The 19,525-nt window shown below is 48.6% G+C and overlaps 1 protein-coding gene across 11 annotated transcripts in view; it reads left to right on the top strand.

The window, feature by feature from the left end:
• CDH18 (cadherin 18) overlaps positions 1–19,525 on the top strand; it is a 902,365-nt gene that overhangs the window by 688,367 nt on the left and 194,473 nt on the right. For 10 of the 11 annotated variants that reach the window (XM_077353383.1, XM_077353381.1, XM_077353377.1 and 7 more), the window contains one exon: positions 17,989–18,283. The exons of the other annotated variant lie outside the window; for it this stretch is intronic. In XM_077353383.1, coding sequence (XP_077209498.1) covers positions 17,989–18,283 — 295 coding nt within the window. The remainder of the gene's footprint in view (positions 1–17,988; positions 18,284–19,525) is intronic. 11 annotated transcript variants of the gene reach the window in all.

Here is a 19,525-nt window from a genome sequence, read left to right as displayed (position 1 = left end):
TCTTTTTACTGACTGTATAGAACTTCTCCATCTTTAGCTGCAGAGCACATAGTCAATCTGATATCTGCGTCTATGATTCTGTGATTCTGTGATTCCGTAATTCTGTTGACCATCTGGTGTTGTCCATGTATAGAGTCTTCTCTTGGGTTGTTGGAAAAGAGTGTTTGCTATGATCATTGTATTCTCTTGACAAACTTCTACTAGCCTGTGCCCTGCTTTATTTTGTACTCCAAGGTCAAACTTGCCTGTTATCCCAGTTATCTTTTGGCTTCCTACTTTAGCATTCCAATCCCCCATGATGATAAGCACATCATTTTTTGGCGTTATAGAATCATAGAATCATAGAGTTGGAAGGGGCCATACAGGCCATCTAGTCAAACCCCCTGCTCAACGCAGGATCAGCCCTAAGCATCCTAAAGCATCCAAGAAAAGTGTGTATCCAACCTTTGCTTGAAGACTGCCAGTGAGGGGGAGCTCACCACCTCCTTAGGCAGCCTATTCCACTGCTGAACTACTCTGACTGTGAAATTTTTTTTCCTGATATCTAGCCTATATCGTTGTACTTGAAGTTTAAACCCATTACTGTGTGTCCTCTCCTCTGCAGCCAACAGAAACAGCATCCTGCCCTCCTCCAAGTGACAACCTTTCAAATACTTAAAGAGGGCTATCATGACCCCTCTCAACCTCCTTTTCTCCAGGCTGAACATTCCCAAGTCCCTCAACCTATCTTCATAGGGCTTGGTCCCTTGGCCCCAGATCATCTTCGTCACTCTCCTCTGTACCCTTTCAATTTTATCTACATCCTTCTTGAAGTGAGGCCTCCAGAACTGCACACAGTACTCCAGGTGTGGTCTGACCAGTGCCGTATACAATGGGACTCTTGTGATTTTGATGTGATGCCCCTGTTGATACAGCCCAAAATGTTATTTGCCTTTTTCATCAGACTGGAGAGAGGTGAGTAGCGGGGTACCTCAGGGCTCGGTGCTATGGGACTATGACATCTTGTGATTTTGATGCGATTCTCCTGTTGATACAGCCCAAAATGGCATTTGCCTTTTTTACCGTTGCATAACACTGCCTGCTCATGTTTAGTTTACAATCCACAAGTACCCCAAGGTCTTGTTCACACACAGTGTTACCTAGAAGTGTATCCCCTATCCAGTAGGCATGCTTTTCATTTTTCTGACCCAGATGCAGAACTTTACATTTATCTTTATTAAATTGCATCTTGTTCTCATTTGCCCATTTTTCCATTGTGTTCAGATCTTGTTGAACTCTGTCTCTATCTTCCGGAGTATTTGCCAGTCCTCCCAATTTGGTGTCATCTGCAAACTTGATGAGTAGTCCCTCCACCCCCTTATCTAGATCATTAATAAATATGTTAAAAAGTACTGGGCCGAGCACCAAGCCCTGAGGTACCCCGCTACTCACCTCTCTCCAGTCTGATGAAACACCATTGACAACAACTCTTTGAGTGCGGTTCTCTAACCAATTCCCTATCCACTTAACTATCTGAAAATCCAGATTGCAGTCCTTCAACTTATCCATCAGAACATCATGGGGAACCTTGTCAAAAGCTTTACTAAAATCCAAGTAAACGATATCAACCGAATTTCCCCGATCCAGCAAACCTGTTACTTGTTCAAAAAAGGAAACCAGGTTGGTCTGGCAGGACCTGTTGGAGACAAATCCATGCTGACTTCCTTGGATCACCAAATAGTCCTCCAGATGTTTGCAGATCGCTCCCTTTAATATCTGCTCCATTATCTTCCCCACAACAGAGGTCAGACTCACTGGTCTGTAGTTTCCCGGGTCAGGCGGCGGGAGCAGCTGGAGCCGCGGGAGCGGCTGGGGCAGCAGGAGCCGCCGCTCCGGCGGGTGTTGCGGCCGCGGCAGGAGCGGCAGCGGGAGTAGGACGCGGGGTACGCCCTTGTCCCCGAGGTGCGAGGCCACCGCAGGATTGGGCCGATGCTTGCCCAGGCCGACTGCCACCGCAACTTCGAGGAGTTGAAATGCGCAGGTCCTACAAATTTAAATCTCGTTTTTCCAGGGACCCATCGAGTTTCCCAGGGTTCCTGGTCCATCTCCAAGCCTACATGATGGACATGGGTTTCACCTTCCAAGACGCCGCCGAGTGCATTCGGTTCATGGGCGAACGTCTGGATGGCGAAGCGGCCAAGTGGTTCATGGATCTCTATCGCTACAACCCTAGGGCGGTGAGGAGCTACGACCACTTTGTGAGAACCATGCGGCTGATGTACGTAGACCCCTTTGAGAGGGAGACTGCGGAGAAGAAGTTCAAGGAGATCAAACAGGGATCGATGTCGGTGGCAGAATACTCCTGGGAGTTCCGGAAATTGTCGGCCTCGGTACCGGAGTGGACAGAGCCACAGAGAGTGCATGCTTTCTGAGAGAGCCTGTCTGGCAATTTGGCCCGCAAGTGTTTGCATCTGGACAACCCGGCAACCGTGATGTGATGGGTGCTCCTGACCAGGGAGATGGAGCACCGTTTGATGTTGGCTGCCGGCCTTGGCGGAGGGAAGGAGAAGGCGGCGGTGAAGACCTCTACACCCAAGAAACCCAAGCCGAAGGGCAAGGTGGATTCCAGCGAGCGGGCCCGTCGTCGCGAGAAGGGGCTGTGCCTGGGCTGTGGCCAAGCCGGGCATTTTCTCGCCCAGTGCCCGGCGAAGTCGGGTGGGGCGACCCCAGCTGATGCCAAGGCGGCGGGTAGCGTTCCCGCCCAGGGGTCGGCAACAAAGAAACCGGCCACCAAGAAGGTTGTTCAGTCTCTTCTGGCTCCAGCGGGCGCAGCGCTTGTTTCAGCGGAATCCAGCGACAGCGGCCCAGAGCGGGGTCCGAACTCGAGCGAGCAGTCGGGAAACGAGGACGACCTGCTGTGAAGACGCCCCGCCAGCAGGTCCTGGTCAGGGGCAAACGTTCGGTGAGTGACTCCCCCCTGGTGCTTTTGTCGGCCACCCTCACGGAGCCCAACTCGGGGAGACAGTTGGGGGTGCGCTGCATCGTGGACTCGGGCTACACCAAAACCCTGGTGAGCCCTGCGTTGGCCGAGACTTTAGGGGTGGGAAAGGAACCGTTGAGGGAACCACTGCCCATTACCCAGTTAGACGGGGAATATGCCCCCGGGGGGAAGCGACAGCAAAAACGCTCCCCATTGATCTGGACATTGAGAAACATTGGGAGCAGATACAACCCCTGGTGGCTCCCCGTTCTGCTTTCCCCTGTGTGCTGTGTTTGGATTGGCTGCGAGAGCACGAGCCCACGGTTAAGTGGAAGAAGGGAACTGTAAAATTCTCAGCCCCTGGGTGCAAGCGGCACCGACGCCCTGAGCCGCGGGGGGAAGGGCCGGTCACCATCGCACTCGCGGATGCGAGAGCGCCCGCGCTCCCAAAGGAGTACCATGGTTTCGAGGATGTGTTTGCGGAAGCGGAGTGCAATCAGCTGCCCCTCCACCGCAAGACCGATTGCGCAATAGAACTCAAGAAAGGGGAGCCGCTCCCCAAGGCCAAGCTGTATGCCATGAGTCCCCGCGAAATGAAGGAGCTCAGGGAGTTCCTGGACAAAAACCTGGCCAGGGGTTTTATTCGGCCGGCCACCTCTCCTCTGGCCGCCCCGGTCCTATTTGTAAAAAAGAAGGATGGTTCCTTGTGCCTTTGCACGGACTACCGTGAGTTGAACGCTGTCTCTACCTGCAATGCCTACCCTTTGCCGCTCATCAAAGACTTGTTGGGGCATCTGGGGAGGGCGAGGATCTTTACCAAACTGGATTTACGGGAAGCCTACTACCGGGTCCGCATAAAGAAGGGGCATGAGTATCTGACAGCATTTAACACTCCCATGGGACAATTATAATACACTGTAATGCCGTTCGGCCTCGCCAGCGCTCCGGGTATGTTCATGAACATGATTAATGAAATAATGCATGATTTGCTGTACCAAGGGGTGTTGGTGTACATTGATGACATTTTGGTGTATTCTGACGATCCAGTGGGGCATGTAGCACTGGTCAAGGAGGTGCTGCAGCGGCTGCGGAAGCACCAGTTGTTTGCCAAACTGTCTAAGTGTGAGTTCCACCGCGACTCGGTGGAGTTCCTGGGCTTCAGGGTTTCCAACGAAGGGATTGAGATGGATCCGGGGAAAGTAAAAGACTTGCTTGCCTGGGAACCACCCAAGACGCGCAAACAACTCCAGAGTTTCTTGGGGTTCGCCAACTTTTACAGAACTTTTATCCCAAATTTTGCCAGAGTGGCCCTCCCATTGACTGATTTGCTAAAAACCAAGGAGGGGGGAAAAGCGGCGGCGCGGCCGGGTGCCCTGCTCAAATGGACGCCACTCTGCCAGGGGGCGTTCGAGAAGCTGAAGGAACTTTTTACGTCTGAGCCCGTGCTGGCGCATGCAGACCCGACCAAGCAGTTCACTGTGCAAGTGGACTCCTCAGACGTTGCCATGGGGGCCGTGATCCTCCAAGAAGGGGGGGATGGAAAATTGCACCCAATTGCTTATTTATCCAAGATGTTTTCGGGGCCGGAACGTAAGTGGGCGATCTGGGAGAAGGAGGCTGCTGCGGTGAAATTGGCACTGGCCACCTGGAGGCATTGGTTGGAGGGGGCAGCTGTCCCGTTCGTGGTATGGACAGACCATAAAAATTTACAGCCGCTCAAACAGCCCCGTTCTCTGTCCGCCAAACAAATGCGGTGGGCGGAGTTCTTCTCCCGGTTCAACTTTACGCTCAAACATTTGCCAGGGAAACTGAACTTTCTGGCGGATGCCCTTTCGCGCCTTCCCCAGTACAACAGCAGGCGCGACCCATTGGTGGACACAGTGTTCACGCCCGCCCAGTTGGGGTTGGCAGCGATGACTCGCAGCAAGGCGAAGGGGGCTGTTCCTGTCCCCGGTGGGTGGGAACAAAAGGAGGTCCTAACTGACGCGGAATTCATCACGCTGCGCTCCGCCTTGGTTGAAAAGGGGGGCTTATTTTTCAAAGACAACCGGCTCTACGTTCCCGCTTGGGCGCGGGTGGAGGTTTTAAAATTATGCCAAGACTCTAAAGCCGCGGGACACTTTGGCTTTGTAAAAACTCTGCATTTGGCCAGACGGCACTATTGGTGGCCCTCCATGCAAGGGGATGTGGAAAAATATGTGCAGGGGTGTCCCACCTGTCTCTGTTCCAAACCCCTGGGGGGCAAGGAAAGGGGCTTATTGCAACCATTACCCACGCCGCCCAGCCCATGGACAGATGTGACAATGGATTTTATAACTGACCTCCCTCTCAGCCAGGGAAAGAGTGTGATCTGGGTAGTAGTAGACGCTTTTTCCAAACAGGCTCGTTTTGTTCCCTGTGGGGGGCTACCCTCGGCGGCCAAACTAGCCTCCTTGTTTGTCACCCACGTATACCGCCTGCATGGTATCCCTAGGAGACTGCTCTCAGATCGGGGGCCCCAGTTCGTTGCCAAGTTCTGGCGGGAGCTTTTGTGGCTTTTAGGGGTGGAGCAAGCCCTCACCTCTGGCCATCACCCTGAGTCGAACGGCCAAACCGAACGGGTGAATCAAATTTTGGAGCAGTACCTCCGCTGCTTCATCTATCATCAGCAGAACGATTGGGTCTCCCTGCTACTGCTGGCAGAATTTGCCTACAACAACGGGGTGCACGCTTCCACGGGGGTGTCCCCTTTTAAGGCGGTCTATGGCACAGATTTACTGGCAGCTCCTACCTGGGAATTGGTGTCTTCCAAACCCATGGATGTGGGCAAATGGGCTCAAGACATTTCCAAGGCCTGGCCCTCCATCATCTCCAGCCTGGAAGCGGCTAAACAGTCTTATAAGGTCCAGGCGGATAAAAAACGTTCGCCCAACCCGGTTTGGGCAGTGGGGGACCAGGTCTACCTCTCCACGAAAAACCTTCGCTGTCAGCAACAATCCTGAAAGCTGGGTCCCAAGTTTGTTGGACCTTTTTCTATTGTTAGATTGATCAATGATGTAACTGTGGAATTGGGTCTACCTAAAACATACAGGAATGTGCATCCGGTTTTTCATTCCAGCTTGCTGAAACGTGCCCCCCTGCTGGACTCCTGGCACACTCCACGCTCAACACCGGTTCCTGTGTTCATCGATAAAGACACCCACTACGAAGTTGACCAAATTCTGGACTCTCAAATTCATAAGGGAGGCCTGCAATATTTGGTGGAGTGGAAGGATTTCCCCTCTGGTGATAGGGAATGGGTGGAAGCTTCCAATGTGAAGGCCCCGCGGTTGCTCTGTGCTTTTCATCGGACGTACCCCCTTTGCCCTCGACCTGTAGATGCTGGGTGAGGGGTGGGAGTTGTTTTTGGAGCAGAGGAATGTTAGGATCAGTGCCTGTTCCTGCCATGAGTTGACCTGAGTTTCTCCATGTTTGTTTGACTTGCATTTTGCCTTTCTTTATTGGGGCCTCTTTGTAACCCAGGGCCCATATATTATGCTTGCATGCCTGAAATCGAAACTGTCTTGCTGCATCCTGTTATCTCAGGGAGCTGTGAAGTGTTTGTCTTTTGAACCTGCCGGCTGGGTCCCATAACATCTTATCTTGTCCGGAGACGACCAAGGACGTGTAAGAAGTAACACTATGGATTATGGCACCTGGTGCCCCTCTTCCCCCTCCCCTGGGAACTCTCAAGGTTTGGGCGGGAGAACAGTATTGAAAAGCGGTGGCAATTGTGGTCTCAGGCAGAATTGACTTTCTTAGCTTAGGTGTCTGAAGTAACTACTCAATAAACACTTTCTTTAATAAAGAAGCTTGTTGTGAGTTCTTGCAACGCTTGACACACCCACCCTTCACATGCTCCCTTCCCTTCCAGCATTCTCGTCCATGGTATGACACTCATCATGTCTCTGAGTTTTTTAAAGTTTGCCCTACGAAAATCCAACATCCGCGTCTGGCTACAAGCTTCCTTGGCTCCCCATCTCAAAAGGAATTCTATGAGGACATGGTCACTTCCCCCTAGGGTCCCCACCTCCTACACCTCATCCACCAACTCTTGCCTGTTGGTCAGTATTAAGTCCAGTATGGCTGAACCTCTTGTGGGTTCATCTACCATTTGATAAATGAAATTGTCAGCCAGGCAGGTCAGAAAGTTGCATGACTGAGGACGCTTTGCAGAGTTTGTTTCCCAGCACACATCTGGGAAATTGAAGTCACCCATGATGACAAGGTCCTGACGCTTGGATATTTTCTCAAGCTGCTTTCCCCTCGCTTATTTTCACCCAGATGCTTTCCACTGTAGATATGCTCTCCTTCACTAGAATTTCCTGACAGGTAAGCCCTTTCCTCACATACAGTGCCACTTCTCCACCTCTTCGATCTATTCTGTTTTTTTCTGAACAGTTCATATCCATCCACCTTTACATTCCAGTCATGAGAATCATTCCACCAGGTTTCTGTGATGCCTACTAGATCATATCTTTCCATCAGCATGAGAAGTTCCAGCTCTTCATTTTTATTGCCCATGCTTCGGGCGTTAGTATAAAGACATCTGAATCCTTTTACTTTTGGTTCCCTATGAGCTGGCCTTGCCGGTTGGGCTGCCCCCGATCATTCTCCTTCCTTACACTCCCTATGTTGATCGTCTTCTTCCCCTTGTGGCTTTAGTTTAAAGCTCTCCTGATGAATCTCCCCAGGTTCCTGCCAAACACATTCTTCCCCAGTTTCGATAAGTGCAGTCCATCAGGTGCTAGTAGGCCTTCCTCAAGAAAGCCTATCCCGTTGCTTCTAGAAGGTGTTGTAGGGATTCATAGAACTGGTCAACTTCATCCTCTTCAGCAGCAGTGGTTGGGGCATAACCTGGATTATGAAGGGCTGAGCCTCCGGGGAGGGCGGTATAGAAGTATGATAAATAAATAAAATAAATAAATAAATTACTGTGATGTTGAATGGTTTGCCTTGGATTCGATCATTCTGTCATTTTGGGGATTGTATCCCAAGACTGCTTTTCCTACTCTCTTACTGATTATGAAGACTACTCCATTTCTTCTGCGAGATTCTTGTCCACAGTAGTATACCTGATGGTCATCTGAATTAAATTCACCCATTCCTGTCCATTTTAGTTCACTAATTCCTAAAATGTCAATGTTCAGTCTTGTCATCTATTGCCTTGATTCATGGATATGATGGTCCAGGTTCCTATGGAATAAAATTACAGCATTGGACTGTCTTTTCGCCACCAATTTCCTCCACAACTGAGCGTCCTCTCGGCTTTGGCCCAGTCGCTTCATTCATTCTGGTGCTATTCGTACTAGCCGTCTGCTCATCCCCAATAGCATATTGGACACCTTCCGACCTGAGGGGCTCATCTTCCGGCGTCATATCATTTTGCCTTTTGAACCTGTCCATAGAGTTTTCATGGCAAAGATACTGGAGTGGTTTGCCATTTCCTTCTTCAGTGGATCACCATTTGTCAGAGCTCTCAGCTATGACCTGTCCAATCTTGGGTGGCCCTACATGGCATAGCTCATAGCTTCACTAAGCTACGCAAGCCCCTTCGCCATGACAAGGCAGTGATCCTTGAAGGGGGCATTTCTGGGTAAGGTGGTTGAAAAGGCCTCTGTGGACCAGCTCCTGGCATGCCTCTAAGGGACTTTGGCACTCAATTCATATGAGTTTCCATCCAGGCCATGGGGTGCAGATAGTGCTGGTCACATTTGTGGATGATCTCTAGAGCCACCTGGATTGTGGTGATTCAACTATCCTCATTATGCTTGATTTATCAGGCATGATATGGTCGACCACAACATTTAGTCCACCCCCTCGCTGGGGCGAGGACTCAAGGGACTTCCCTTCGGTGGTTGTGCTTCTTTTTCCAAAACCAGGAATAGTGGGTGGCAGTGGGGGAGGAGATATCATGTCCCCTTCAACTCCCTAAGGTGGCTCCATAAGCAGTTGACAAAGGATTTGAGGAATAAAAAAAAGAATAATTTAGGAAATGGAAGGAAGGCATCATTACCAAGGATGAGCATAAACCAATATCCAATAATTGTAGGGAGAAAAGCTAAAGCTCAATATGAGCTTAGGCTAGCAAGAAATGCTAAACTAAAGAACACTAAAAAAAGTGTTCTTTAGTTATATTTCAAGTAAGAAAAAGAACAGGGACACCGTAGGACTACTGCAATGACAAGAATATGAAATTATAATAGATGATGAAAAGAGGGCTGAACTGCTTAACTCCTATTTCTCCTCTGTCTTCTCCTGTGAGGGAAATACTGCTCAATGTGGCAAAAACGTAACAAAACAGGGGGGATGGGAATAATGGCATAGGATCACTGTGGGGGCAGTCCATAAACCCCTAAATAGCGGGCATTGCAGTCCCTTTAAATCAGCGAGGAAGGTGACTGACCACCTGTCTTGACTGACAGGCGGAAAAGAGGAGAGTGTCTAGTGCTTTCCCCTCGTCCGCCATTTCAAGGAGGCATGCTGAGTGGCAAGACCTGCTAGAAGGAGGCAGAGGAGCCAGCAGGTGGGGAATTCCCGGAGTTGTGGAGTTTTTTAGTGTTAAGCCATTGCGCTGGCCTAACGCTGCTGTTTTTCCCCATGTGAAATTCCCCTGGGAAATTCCTAGGTGCTGCTTAGAGGCCAGAATCTCTAATGTGTGTCACTTGAGGTCTTCTAAAAGAAACCTTAACTTTCATGTGTGAAAGAGCCATCAGAAATCTTACCTTATGGATAGCTTTTTTCGAGTTGAGATCCTCAGCGAGCTGCTGGGTTCAGTTGCAGTATGGATAAGTTAAGTAAACCAGTCAGTGGCTCAGGTGAGACAGGCTGGCCCAGGGCATGCTCTGTCATTAGCTGAGTGATTTTAAAATACAGGGAGAAAAGACCAGGGTGCCACAAACCAACATAGAAGATGGTTCTCAGTGGTTTACATTTGCATTGGATGACTTTCCCTCTTCTGGAGAGGCTGTTTGTCTTCTTGAGCTTCCAGATGTCAGTAGTTGATTCTTGGGAGCTCTGTGCAGCCATGCTTATAAATATCAAGAGATCTGGGAAATGTTTAAAAGGTTAAACATTCCAGTTTAAAAGGAATTTCTATAGCAGGAGACATGTGTTGACTTGATAACAGAATTTTTTTTTTAAGAACCTTTTTTGAAACATAAAATATTAACCATGGAGTTCAGTGAATGACCTGAGGATTCATACCCTCCCTTTTAGAGTCAGGGTTCCATCTTTAGAAATCTGTGAACAACTGAAGATCATCAAGGGAGAAGAATGGAGGCGCCTCAGGCACTTCATTTCAGCAGCTGCTTTACACCTGGAGTGTAAAAATATATTTGAGGACAAGAAATGCTCAGGTTTTACCAATGTAAGCTATTGTATTTTATGCATGCAGGTTTAAAAAAAAAAATCCTGTCCTGGTTTTGCATCAAGACTGCTGTTTCAGCATGAGCATTCAGGAAGCAGAGGTAGGAATTTTCCTTTTGGTCAGGAATAGTAAACAAATGCCAGTGGCAGGAGGATGCAAATTGAGGACCTGCCACTGGTTTAATGAACCAATCTAGACATGATGTAGGAAACCCATTTAAAAAAATACAAAATAAGTGTTGTGATTGATTTGACTAAAGAAGCCACACCTTTCCCTCCTGGGTTTTTAAAGAGTCTAAATCTTAAAGAGAGAGGAGAGGGTTGATCCCATCGTACATCTTGTGTCCCTTTAAAATAATGGACTTTTGGATCACATCTTTAGACATCGGTCCAAGAATTCCCCAGCCATGGAATTTCCATGGCCGATGGCCTGGTCAATACGAACGCTGCCCTTCAAATCTCCGTCCCATCCCCTGGTCTGTAGGAGAGAGGGCTAGGGAGGAACTGGTGCTGATCCTATGAAATGCCAGGTCAATAAACAACAAGTTCTCAACCTTGTAGGATTGTTTCGCAAGGCATGAGGTTGACCTGGCTTGTGTGACCAAAACCTTAGTCTGTGAAGGTGAGACCGTCACCTTGAAAGATCTTGCACCACCCGGGTTTTCGGTCCTGTATTAGCCTCGGCTCCAGGGAAGGGGAAGGGGTCAGAGTGGTCAGAGTGTCTTTCTCCTTCAGGGCTCTCCCTGCACCATCGATTCCGAGGATAGAGTGTGTCGGCTTAGAATGGGAGTCCGTCGAGAGCATGGTTATCTGGTTGGTGTACCGATCACCCACTGTTCCTCCTGATTCCCTGCCAGGCCTGCTGGAAGAAGTGGCAGCCTGGACATTGCAGTACCCAAAACTTCTGGTTTTGGGTGACTTCAATGTCCATGTGGACGCACTGCCTTCAGGACTTGGCCTGGACCTAGTGTCAACCATGGAAATACTAGGGTTCTCACAAGTGATGCCCAGCTACACAGAATGCAAATTTTGAAAATCAACTCAGTAACATGGTTCAAGCAGTTTAAATATGACCACCGTAGATCCTTTTACTTAATTAAGATTACTAACCACAAATTCAGAGCAGCTTTCATATCACTCCGATTTGAAACAATGCCCACAGAGGTTTTAGCTGGCCGTTTTAACCGTACGCCAAAAAAGCAGCATTTTTGTATCTGTAGTGGACAGGTTCTGGAGGATTAACCCCATTATATATTTGACTACTTACTTTACAATCAACCCAGGGCCAAATTCATAGAATCATAGAGTTGGAAGGGGCCATACAGGCCATCTAGTCCAACCCCCTGCTCAACGCAGGATTAGCCCTAAGCATCCTAAAGCATCCAAGAAAAGTGTGTATCCAACCTTTGCTTGAAGACTTCCAGTGAGGGGGAGCTCACCACCTCCTTAGGCAGCCTATTCCACTGCTGAACTACTCTGACTGTGAAAAACGTTTTCCTGATATCTAGCCTATATCCTTGTACTTGAAGTTTAAACCCATTACTGCGTGTCCTCTCCTCTGCAGCCAGCAGAAACAGCATCCTGCCCTCCTCCAAGTGACAACCTTTCAAATACTTAAAGAGGGCTATCATGTCCCCTCTCAACCTCCTTTTCTCCAGGCTGAACATTCCCAAGTCCCTCAACCTATCTTCATAGGGCTTGGTCCCTTGGCCCCAGATCATCTTCGTCGCTCTCCTCTGTACCCTTTCAATTTTATCGATGTCCTTCTTGAAGTGAGGCCTCCAGAACTGTACACAGTACTCCAGGTGTGGTCTGACCAGCGCCGTATACAATGGGACTATGACATCTTGTGATTTTGATGTGATGCCTCTGTTGATACAGCCCAAAATGGCATTTGCCTTTTTTACCGCTGCATCACACTGCCTGCTCATGTTTAGTTTACAATCCACAAGTACCCCAAGGTCTCGTTCACACACAGTGCTACCTACCCCCATCCAGTAGGCATGCTTTTCATTTTTCTGACCCAGATGCAGAACTTTACACTTATCTTTATTAAATTGCATCTTGTTCTCATTTGCCCATTTTTCCATTGTGTTCAGATCTCGTTGAACTCTGTCTCTATCTTCCAGAGTATTTGCCAGTCCTCCCAATTTGGTGTCATCTGCAAACTTGATGAGTAGTCCCTCCACCCCCTCATCTAGATCATTAATAAATATGTTAAAAAGTACCGGGCCGAGCACCGAACCCTGAGGTACCCCGCTACTCACCTCTCTCCAGTCTGATGAAACACCATTGACAACAACTCTTTGAGTGCGGTTCTCCAACCAATTCCCTATCCACCTAACGATCTGAAAATCCAGATTGCAGTCCTTCAACTTATCCATCAGAACATCATGGGGAACCTTGTCAAAAGCTGTACTAAAATTTCCCCGATCCAGCAAACCTGTTACTTGGTCAAAAAAGGAAACAAGGTTGGTCTGGCAGGACCTGTTGGAGACAAATCCATGCTGACTTCCTTGGATCACCAAACTGTCCTCCAGATGTTTGCAGATCGCTCCCTTTAATATCTGCTCCATTATCTTCCCCACAACAGAGGTCAGACTCACTGGTCTGTAGTTTCCCGGGTCATCCTTCCTCCCTTTTTTGAAGATCGGAATAACATTTGCTCTTTTCCAGTCCTCCGGGACATCTCCAGTCCTTAAAGAGGTTCCGAAGATGATGGACAAGGGCTGTGCAAGTTCTCTGGAAAGTTCTTTGAGTACTCTCGGGTCCATTTCATCTGGACCAGGGGATTTGAACTCATCCAGTGCAGCTAAATGCCTCTCGACAACCTCTCTATCCATGTTAACCTGCCACCCAGACACTATCCTTTGGCTACAGCCATCTATAGATGTGCCTAAACACTTTGACCTGTGGGAAAAAAACAGATGTAAAATAGGCACTAAGCCTTTCTGCTTTCTCTGCATCTTTCGTTAGAGTTTGTCCATCCGCCCCCAACAGCGGGCCTATTGCCTCCTTTACTTTACATTTGCTCCTCACGTAACTGAAAAATCTTTTCTTGTTACAATGGGCTTCCCTGGCCAATCTTAGCTCACTCTCAGCTTTGGCCTTTCTGATGATTGATCTACAGCAGTGGTCCCCAACCTTTATTAGGCTGGGGACCGGCAGGGCATTGGGCCGCGCCCGCAGGGACCGCGCAGGCCACGCCCACGCTTCCGGCCACGCCCGCGGGCCGCACCCGCGGATCGGTCCGCGCCCGGCCGCGCCCGCGGGCCGCACCCGCGGATCGGTCCATGCCCGGCCGCGCCCGCGGGCCGCACCCGCGGATCGGGCCGCACCCACGAGCCACGCCCGGCCGCGCCTGCGGGCCGCACCCGGCCCTGATTCCCTCTCTCCGCCCTCCCGCAGTAAGTAGCTTTCCGGGCTGCAAGCTTGCGGCCTGGGAAGTTTTTTACTGCGGGGGGGGGAGGGGCGGGGAAGGGGAGCCGCGGCCCGGCGCCATGGCCTTTGCGGCCCGGCGCCGGGCCGCGGCCCGCAGGTTGGGGACCACTGATCTACAGTGCCTAGTAACCTGTAGGTACTCTTCTTTAGAGCTCTATCCTTCCCTCCATTTCCTGAACATTTTCCTTTTCTTTCTTAGTTCCTCTTGAAGTTCTCTGTTCATCCAAATAGGCTTCTTAGAGCTCCTGCAGTGTTTTCGTATTTCTGGAATAGTCATTGATTGAGCATGCAATAGCTCTTGTTTGAGTAGCGCCCACCCTTCACATGCTCCCTTCCCTTCCAGCATTCTCGTCCATGGCATGACACTCATCATGTCTCTGAGTTTATTAAAGTTTGCCCTACCAAAATCCAACATCCGCGTCTGGCTACAAGCTTCCTTGGCTCCCCAATTCCTCAATGAGATTTTAAGGGGCTTAAACCTGACCTCTGTTGCTGAAAAGACAATCTATCTTTTATATGACCAGGTTGTTAAAGTATCATATAAAACCGCTATTTTTACTTTGGCTGAAAGGAAAATAAGTTCTAACACTGTTAAGGCAAGCTCTTAATACTCTTGTACTTTGTACTCATGTATACTGCTTCAGTTCTTTGGTCTTAAATTTTATATTTTTATACAGTTCTTTCATTCTATTTTACTGTTATAAATTTGTGTTTTATATTTTGTAAAGGCCTATGGCTATATACAAATAAATGTATCAATACTACTATTAGGGTTCTCGCAGATTGTTGCTGGTCCCACTCATCAGGCCGGTCACATCCTCGATTTGATCTTTGGAGCAGGTGAAGCAGTAGATCTGGTGGCGAGTAACATCATTCCATGGTCAGACCACCACGTCCTGAAGGCTCAACTGAGGATATCACCCCTCCCCATTTGGGTGACAGACAGATTTTAGTCCACCCGCGGAGACAAAAAAAAGGCGAATGCCATTTTGGGCTGTATCAACAGGGGCATCACATAAAAATCACAAGATGTCATAGTCCCATTGTATACGGCACTGGTCAGATCACACCTGGAGTACTGTGTACAGTTCTGGAGGCCTCACTTCAAGAAGGACGTAGATAGAATTGAAAGGGTACAGAGGAGAGTGACGAAGATGATCTGGGGCCAAGGGACCAAGCCCTATGAAGATAGGTTGAGGAACTTGGGAATGTTCAGCCTGGAGAAAAGGAGGTTGAGAGGGGACATGATAGCCCCCTTTAAGTATTTTAATGGTTGTCACTTGGAAGAGGGCAGGATGCTGTTTCTGTTGGCTGCAGAGGAGAGGACACGCAGTAATGGGTTTAAACTTCAAGTACAACGATATAGGCTAGATATCAGGAAAACATTTTTCACAGTCAGAGTAGTTCAGCAGTGGAATAGGCTGCCTAAGGAGATGGTGAACTCCCCCTCACTGGCAGTCTTCAAGCAAAGGTTGGATGCACACTTTACTTGGATGTTTTAGGATGCTTAGGGCTGATCCTGCGTAGAGCAGGGGGTTGGACTAGATGGCCTGTATGGCCCCTTCCAACTCTATGATTCTATGATTCTATGACTTATGGAATCCAAGAGATTCCTGAATGCTCTGCGGGACGCAATGCCCTATGGCATCTCGTTAACAGCTTTGGTGAAGGACTAGCAGTCCTGCCTAACAGCTGTTATTGACGGGATTGCTCCTAGGTGTCCTCCCAACCTTCATCTCAAACAGGCTCCATAGTACACCCAGGAGCTTTGGGAGAGGAAGAAGGAAGCGAGATGACTTGAGCGAGTGTGGAGGAAGACTCGTGACGAGGCTGCAAGAACTTCTCATCGCACGCTTATGAAGGCGTATGAGAATGCGGTGAAACGAGTCTTCTACACCGTGAAAATCACATCAACGAGCTCTCATCAAGCACAATTATTTAGAGTAACTTGGTCTCTTACTGCCCTCGAAGAAGGGCGTCAAACGATAAGGAAATTGGACTTGAGCTATGCGCCTTTATTGAGCTATTTCGCTGACAGAGTTCTGTCGCTCTGCCGTGACCTTCCTGCCATGATTGATACAGTTATCAAATTGGAAGCTCCGTGACCGTCTCGGGAGTTAGTGTTTGATGGCTTCAGGTGGCTCTTATTAACCAAAATTGACAGATTACTAAGCTCAGATTCCTATATATCCTAGCTGCTTAAATTAGGCGTCCAGCTGATAGGAGGACCCTTGAGGGAGATTATCAACCTCTTCTTAACATCTGGAGAGTTCCCCAAAGGACTTAGGGAAGCAGTGGTGTGCCCTCTGCTGAAAAAACATCGCTAGACCCACAGATCCCTGCCAGTTACTGCCCAGTCTCGCATCTTGTGAGCAGGCTGCGGTGGACCAACGTCTAGCATTTCTGGAAGAAACTTCAGCCCTGGATCTATACCAGTCTGGCTTCTGAGACAGCGATAGTCACCCTAACGGATGATATCTGGCGCCAGCTGGATCGGGGCGGTTCCGCCATACTCATGTTGTTAGATCTGTCAGCTGCATTTGATGTGGTCGACCATGAGATATTGGCTCATCGCCTCACTGGAACCGGAATTAGGGGGACTGCACTGCAATGGCTGGGCTCTTTTCTCTGGAATTGGATGCAGAAGGTTGCAGTGGGGGGTGAACTATCTGCCCCTTGCGAGCTCCCTTGTGGTGTTCCGCAGGGGGCGATACTCTCCCCCGTGCTTTCCAACATCTATATGTGCCCTCTTGCCCAACTGGTCCAGTGCTATGGGCTGGGATGTCACCAATATAGAATCATAGAATCAAAGAGTTGGAAGGGGCCATGCAGGGCATCTAGTCCAACCCCCTGCTCAACGCAGGATCAGCCCTAAGCATCCTAAAGCATCTAAGAAAAGTGTGCATCCAACCTTTGCTTGAAGACCGCCATTGAGGGGGAGCTCACCACCTCCTTAGGCAGCCTATTCCACTGCTGAACTACTCTGACTGTGAAAATATTTTTCCTGATATCTAGCCTATATCGTTGTACTTGTAGTTTAAACACATTACTGTGTGGAGGGGGGGGATGGCCAGTTGGCAGTTTCCATAAAGAGAAAAGCCATCTTTCATAGCAGTCAGATCAGAGTATCTGTAAGTAAAAATTACTCAACTAATAGACCAAATGGGACTGATTATCCCCAGTTTGCAAATGCTTTCTTAGAAACGTAGTGGTAGTAATTCTTCTGAAACCATTCTGAGTGTATATTTTCATTGCTCCGGAGTTTCTGTGCTAACCTGTTCTCCCAATCTGTTCACTTAAAGAAGTTGTATGCTCCAGTTATGAATTACTAAGCCTGCATTGGAAACCTGCGTAAACCTACGCGGGCCTACCCTTGCCCTTGATCTGGAAACTTCAGCTAGTGCAAAATGCAGCTGCCAGGGTCCTCACTGGCGCACCTTGGAGGGCCCACATCCAGCCGGCGCTGAGGCAGCTGCACTGGTTGCCAATTGCTGTCTGGATCCGGTTCAAGGTTTTGGTTTTAACCTTTACGTGGGTTGGGACCCACATACCTTTCGCCCTATGTGCCCTGCAGGGCTTTATGCTCTGCGAGGGAAAACCTAGTGGTCATTCCTGGCCCCAGAGAAGCGCACCCTCGGGGCTCTGGAGCAATTAAAGGATCATGTTGCTTGACACTCTCATTTTTTAAATTCCTTACTTTCTGGACTGTCTAATAATTCATACTGCCAAGCAAACTGTCCTTGTTACATTTGTTGTTGTTGTTGTTGTTGTTGTTGTTATTGTTGTTATTAAATTGATTGACCATGACTCACGGTACAACCCAGCTTATGGTGATTTACAATAATACCCCATTAAAAAAACAATAAAACACAATTATAAAATCCCTGGCTGCGTAAACTCTCTTTCCTTTGTCCTAACCCATCAGTCCAGTGTGCGCAGAAAATGCCCATCCCCCACACTCCTCGCCCAGCCAGCCTCAGCACGAGTGGGCACCTCCTGCCCTAGAAGTACCAGGAATCCTGAGGATTTCTGGTGATTTGGCTAAATTAAAGGTTACTTGGAATTAGGTTGAAGTGTCCTGATGACATTTGAACATCCTTCTGCTTTAGCAGTATTAATAACATGCAGATGTTGCTTATCTGTGCAGACAAATATTTCTCTAGTTGGTGTTATATCACTTATTATGTCTCCATATTTCACAGCTGCACTCCAATTCTGACAAAGGTGATGGATCAGTCAAATACATCCTTACTGGAGAAGGGGCTGGAACTATATTTATTATTGATGACACTACGGGAGACATCCATTCAACCAAAAGCCTTGATCGAGAGAAGAAGACACACTATGTGTTGCATGCCCAAGCTATTGACAGAAGGACAAACAAGCCGCTTGAGCCTGAATCAGAGTTTATTATCAAAGTCCAAGACATCAATGACAATGCTCCCATGTTCACCGAGGGACCATACATTGTTACCGTGCCAGAAATGTCTGATATGGGTAAGAAAAAGAACAGAGAATTTATATGGGCTGGCTTTCTTTTCTACTGATGCTCCAGAACAGTATCTCATAATGATGTTTAGGGGTGGAAATATCTTTATGGTACTACAATGGAAAGGTCCATAGGGAATATATATTGTTAAAGACAACCATTCACATAGGTTGGAGGATGTAAACAAATGCACTCAAGGGCACCACTGGGATGGTGTTCAAAATACCTGGAGATCCCAGCCCTGGGGTTCCAAACTCTAACTCTCCAGATAGCTGCATGTGGAGGAGCAGGAAATCAATTCCGACTTGCCAGTTTAGAAGCTGCCGCTCTTAACCACCACACCATGCTGGCTGGAAGGGCACCAGGGTCTTTCTTCCACCACCTAAGACAGGTGATAGATGGCAGCGGCTGCTATTCCTCTGCCTCACTTGCAGCAGATTGAATTAGGGGAGTGGCTGCCCCAGAATACAGTTGTGTTGGCAGATACCAGAGGATACTGACCACAGGCACCTGGAAGTCAGGGACATCTGGAGCGAAGTCTGTTGGGACTGACCGTAGTGTGTCATGTGCATGGGAGAAGCAGCAGTCTCAGTTGTTGCACATCAGTTACTTTGTACTGTACAATTTAAATTGGTCACATTGTCAGTGGAGTCTCTTGAAAACTGCATTACCTGGCTCTTTAACCTCCACCCTGATTTCTATGTCTTGAGCATAGTCAATAGTGGTGCTAGTGAGTGAAATATAAGTGAGGAGCACTCTTTCATTGCAAGGGCCCCCTTCCAATTACATATCAGACAGCAGCATTTAAATCACCTGTAGTCATAGAATCATAGAATAATAGACATGGAAGGGACCTCATGGGTCATCTAGTCCAACCCCCTGCACTATGCAGGACACTCACATCCCAATCGCTCATCCACTGTCACCTGTCACCCTCTTGAACCTTCATAGAATCAGCCTCTCTGTCAGATGGCTATCCAGCCTCTGTTTAAAAATTTCCAAAGATGAAGGACTCATCACCTCCTGAGGAAGCCTGTTCTACTGAGAAATCGCTGTAACTGTCAGGAACTTCTTCTGGATGTTTAGATGGAATTTCTCTTGTATTAATTTTATCCCACTCGTTCTGGTCCATCCCCTATATCAGTGGTCCCCAACCTTTTTATCACCGGGGACCACTCAACGCTTGACAATTTTACTGAGGCCCGGGGGGGGGGAGGGGTAGTTTACTCCTCTACTCTCAGCCACTGCCC

This window comes from Paroedura picta, chromosome 9 (assembly GCF_049243985.1).
Source record: "Paroedura picta isolate Pp20150507F chromosome 9, Ppicta_v3.0, whole genome shotgun sequence".
Taxonomy (NCBI): Eukaryota; Metazoa; Chordata; class Lepidosauria; order Squamata; family Gekkonidae; genus Paroedura; species Paroedura picta.
Note: the sequence above shows the minus strand (reverse complement) of the source record. Positions and strands in the feature narration are given on the sequence as shown.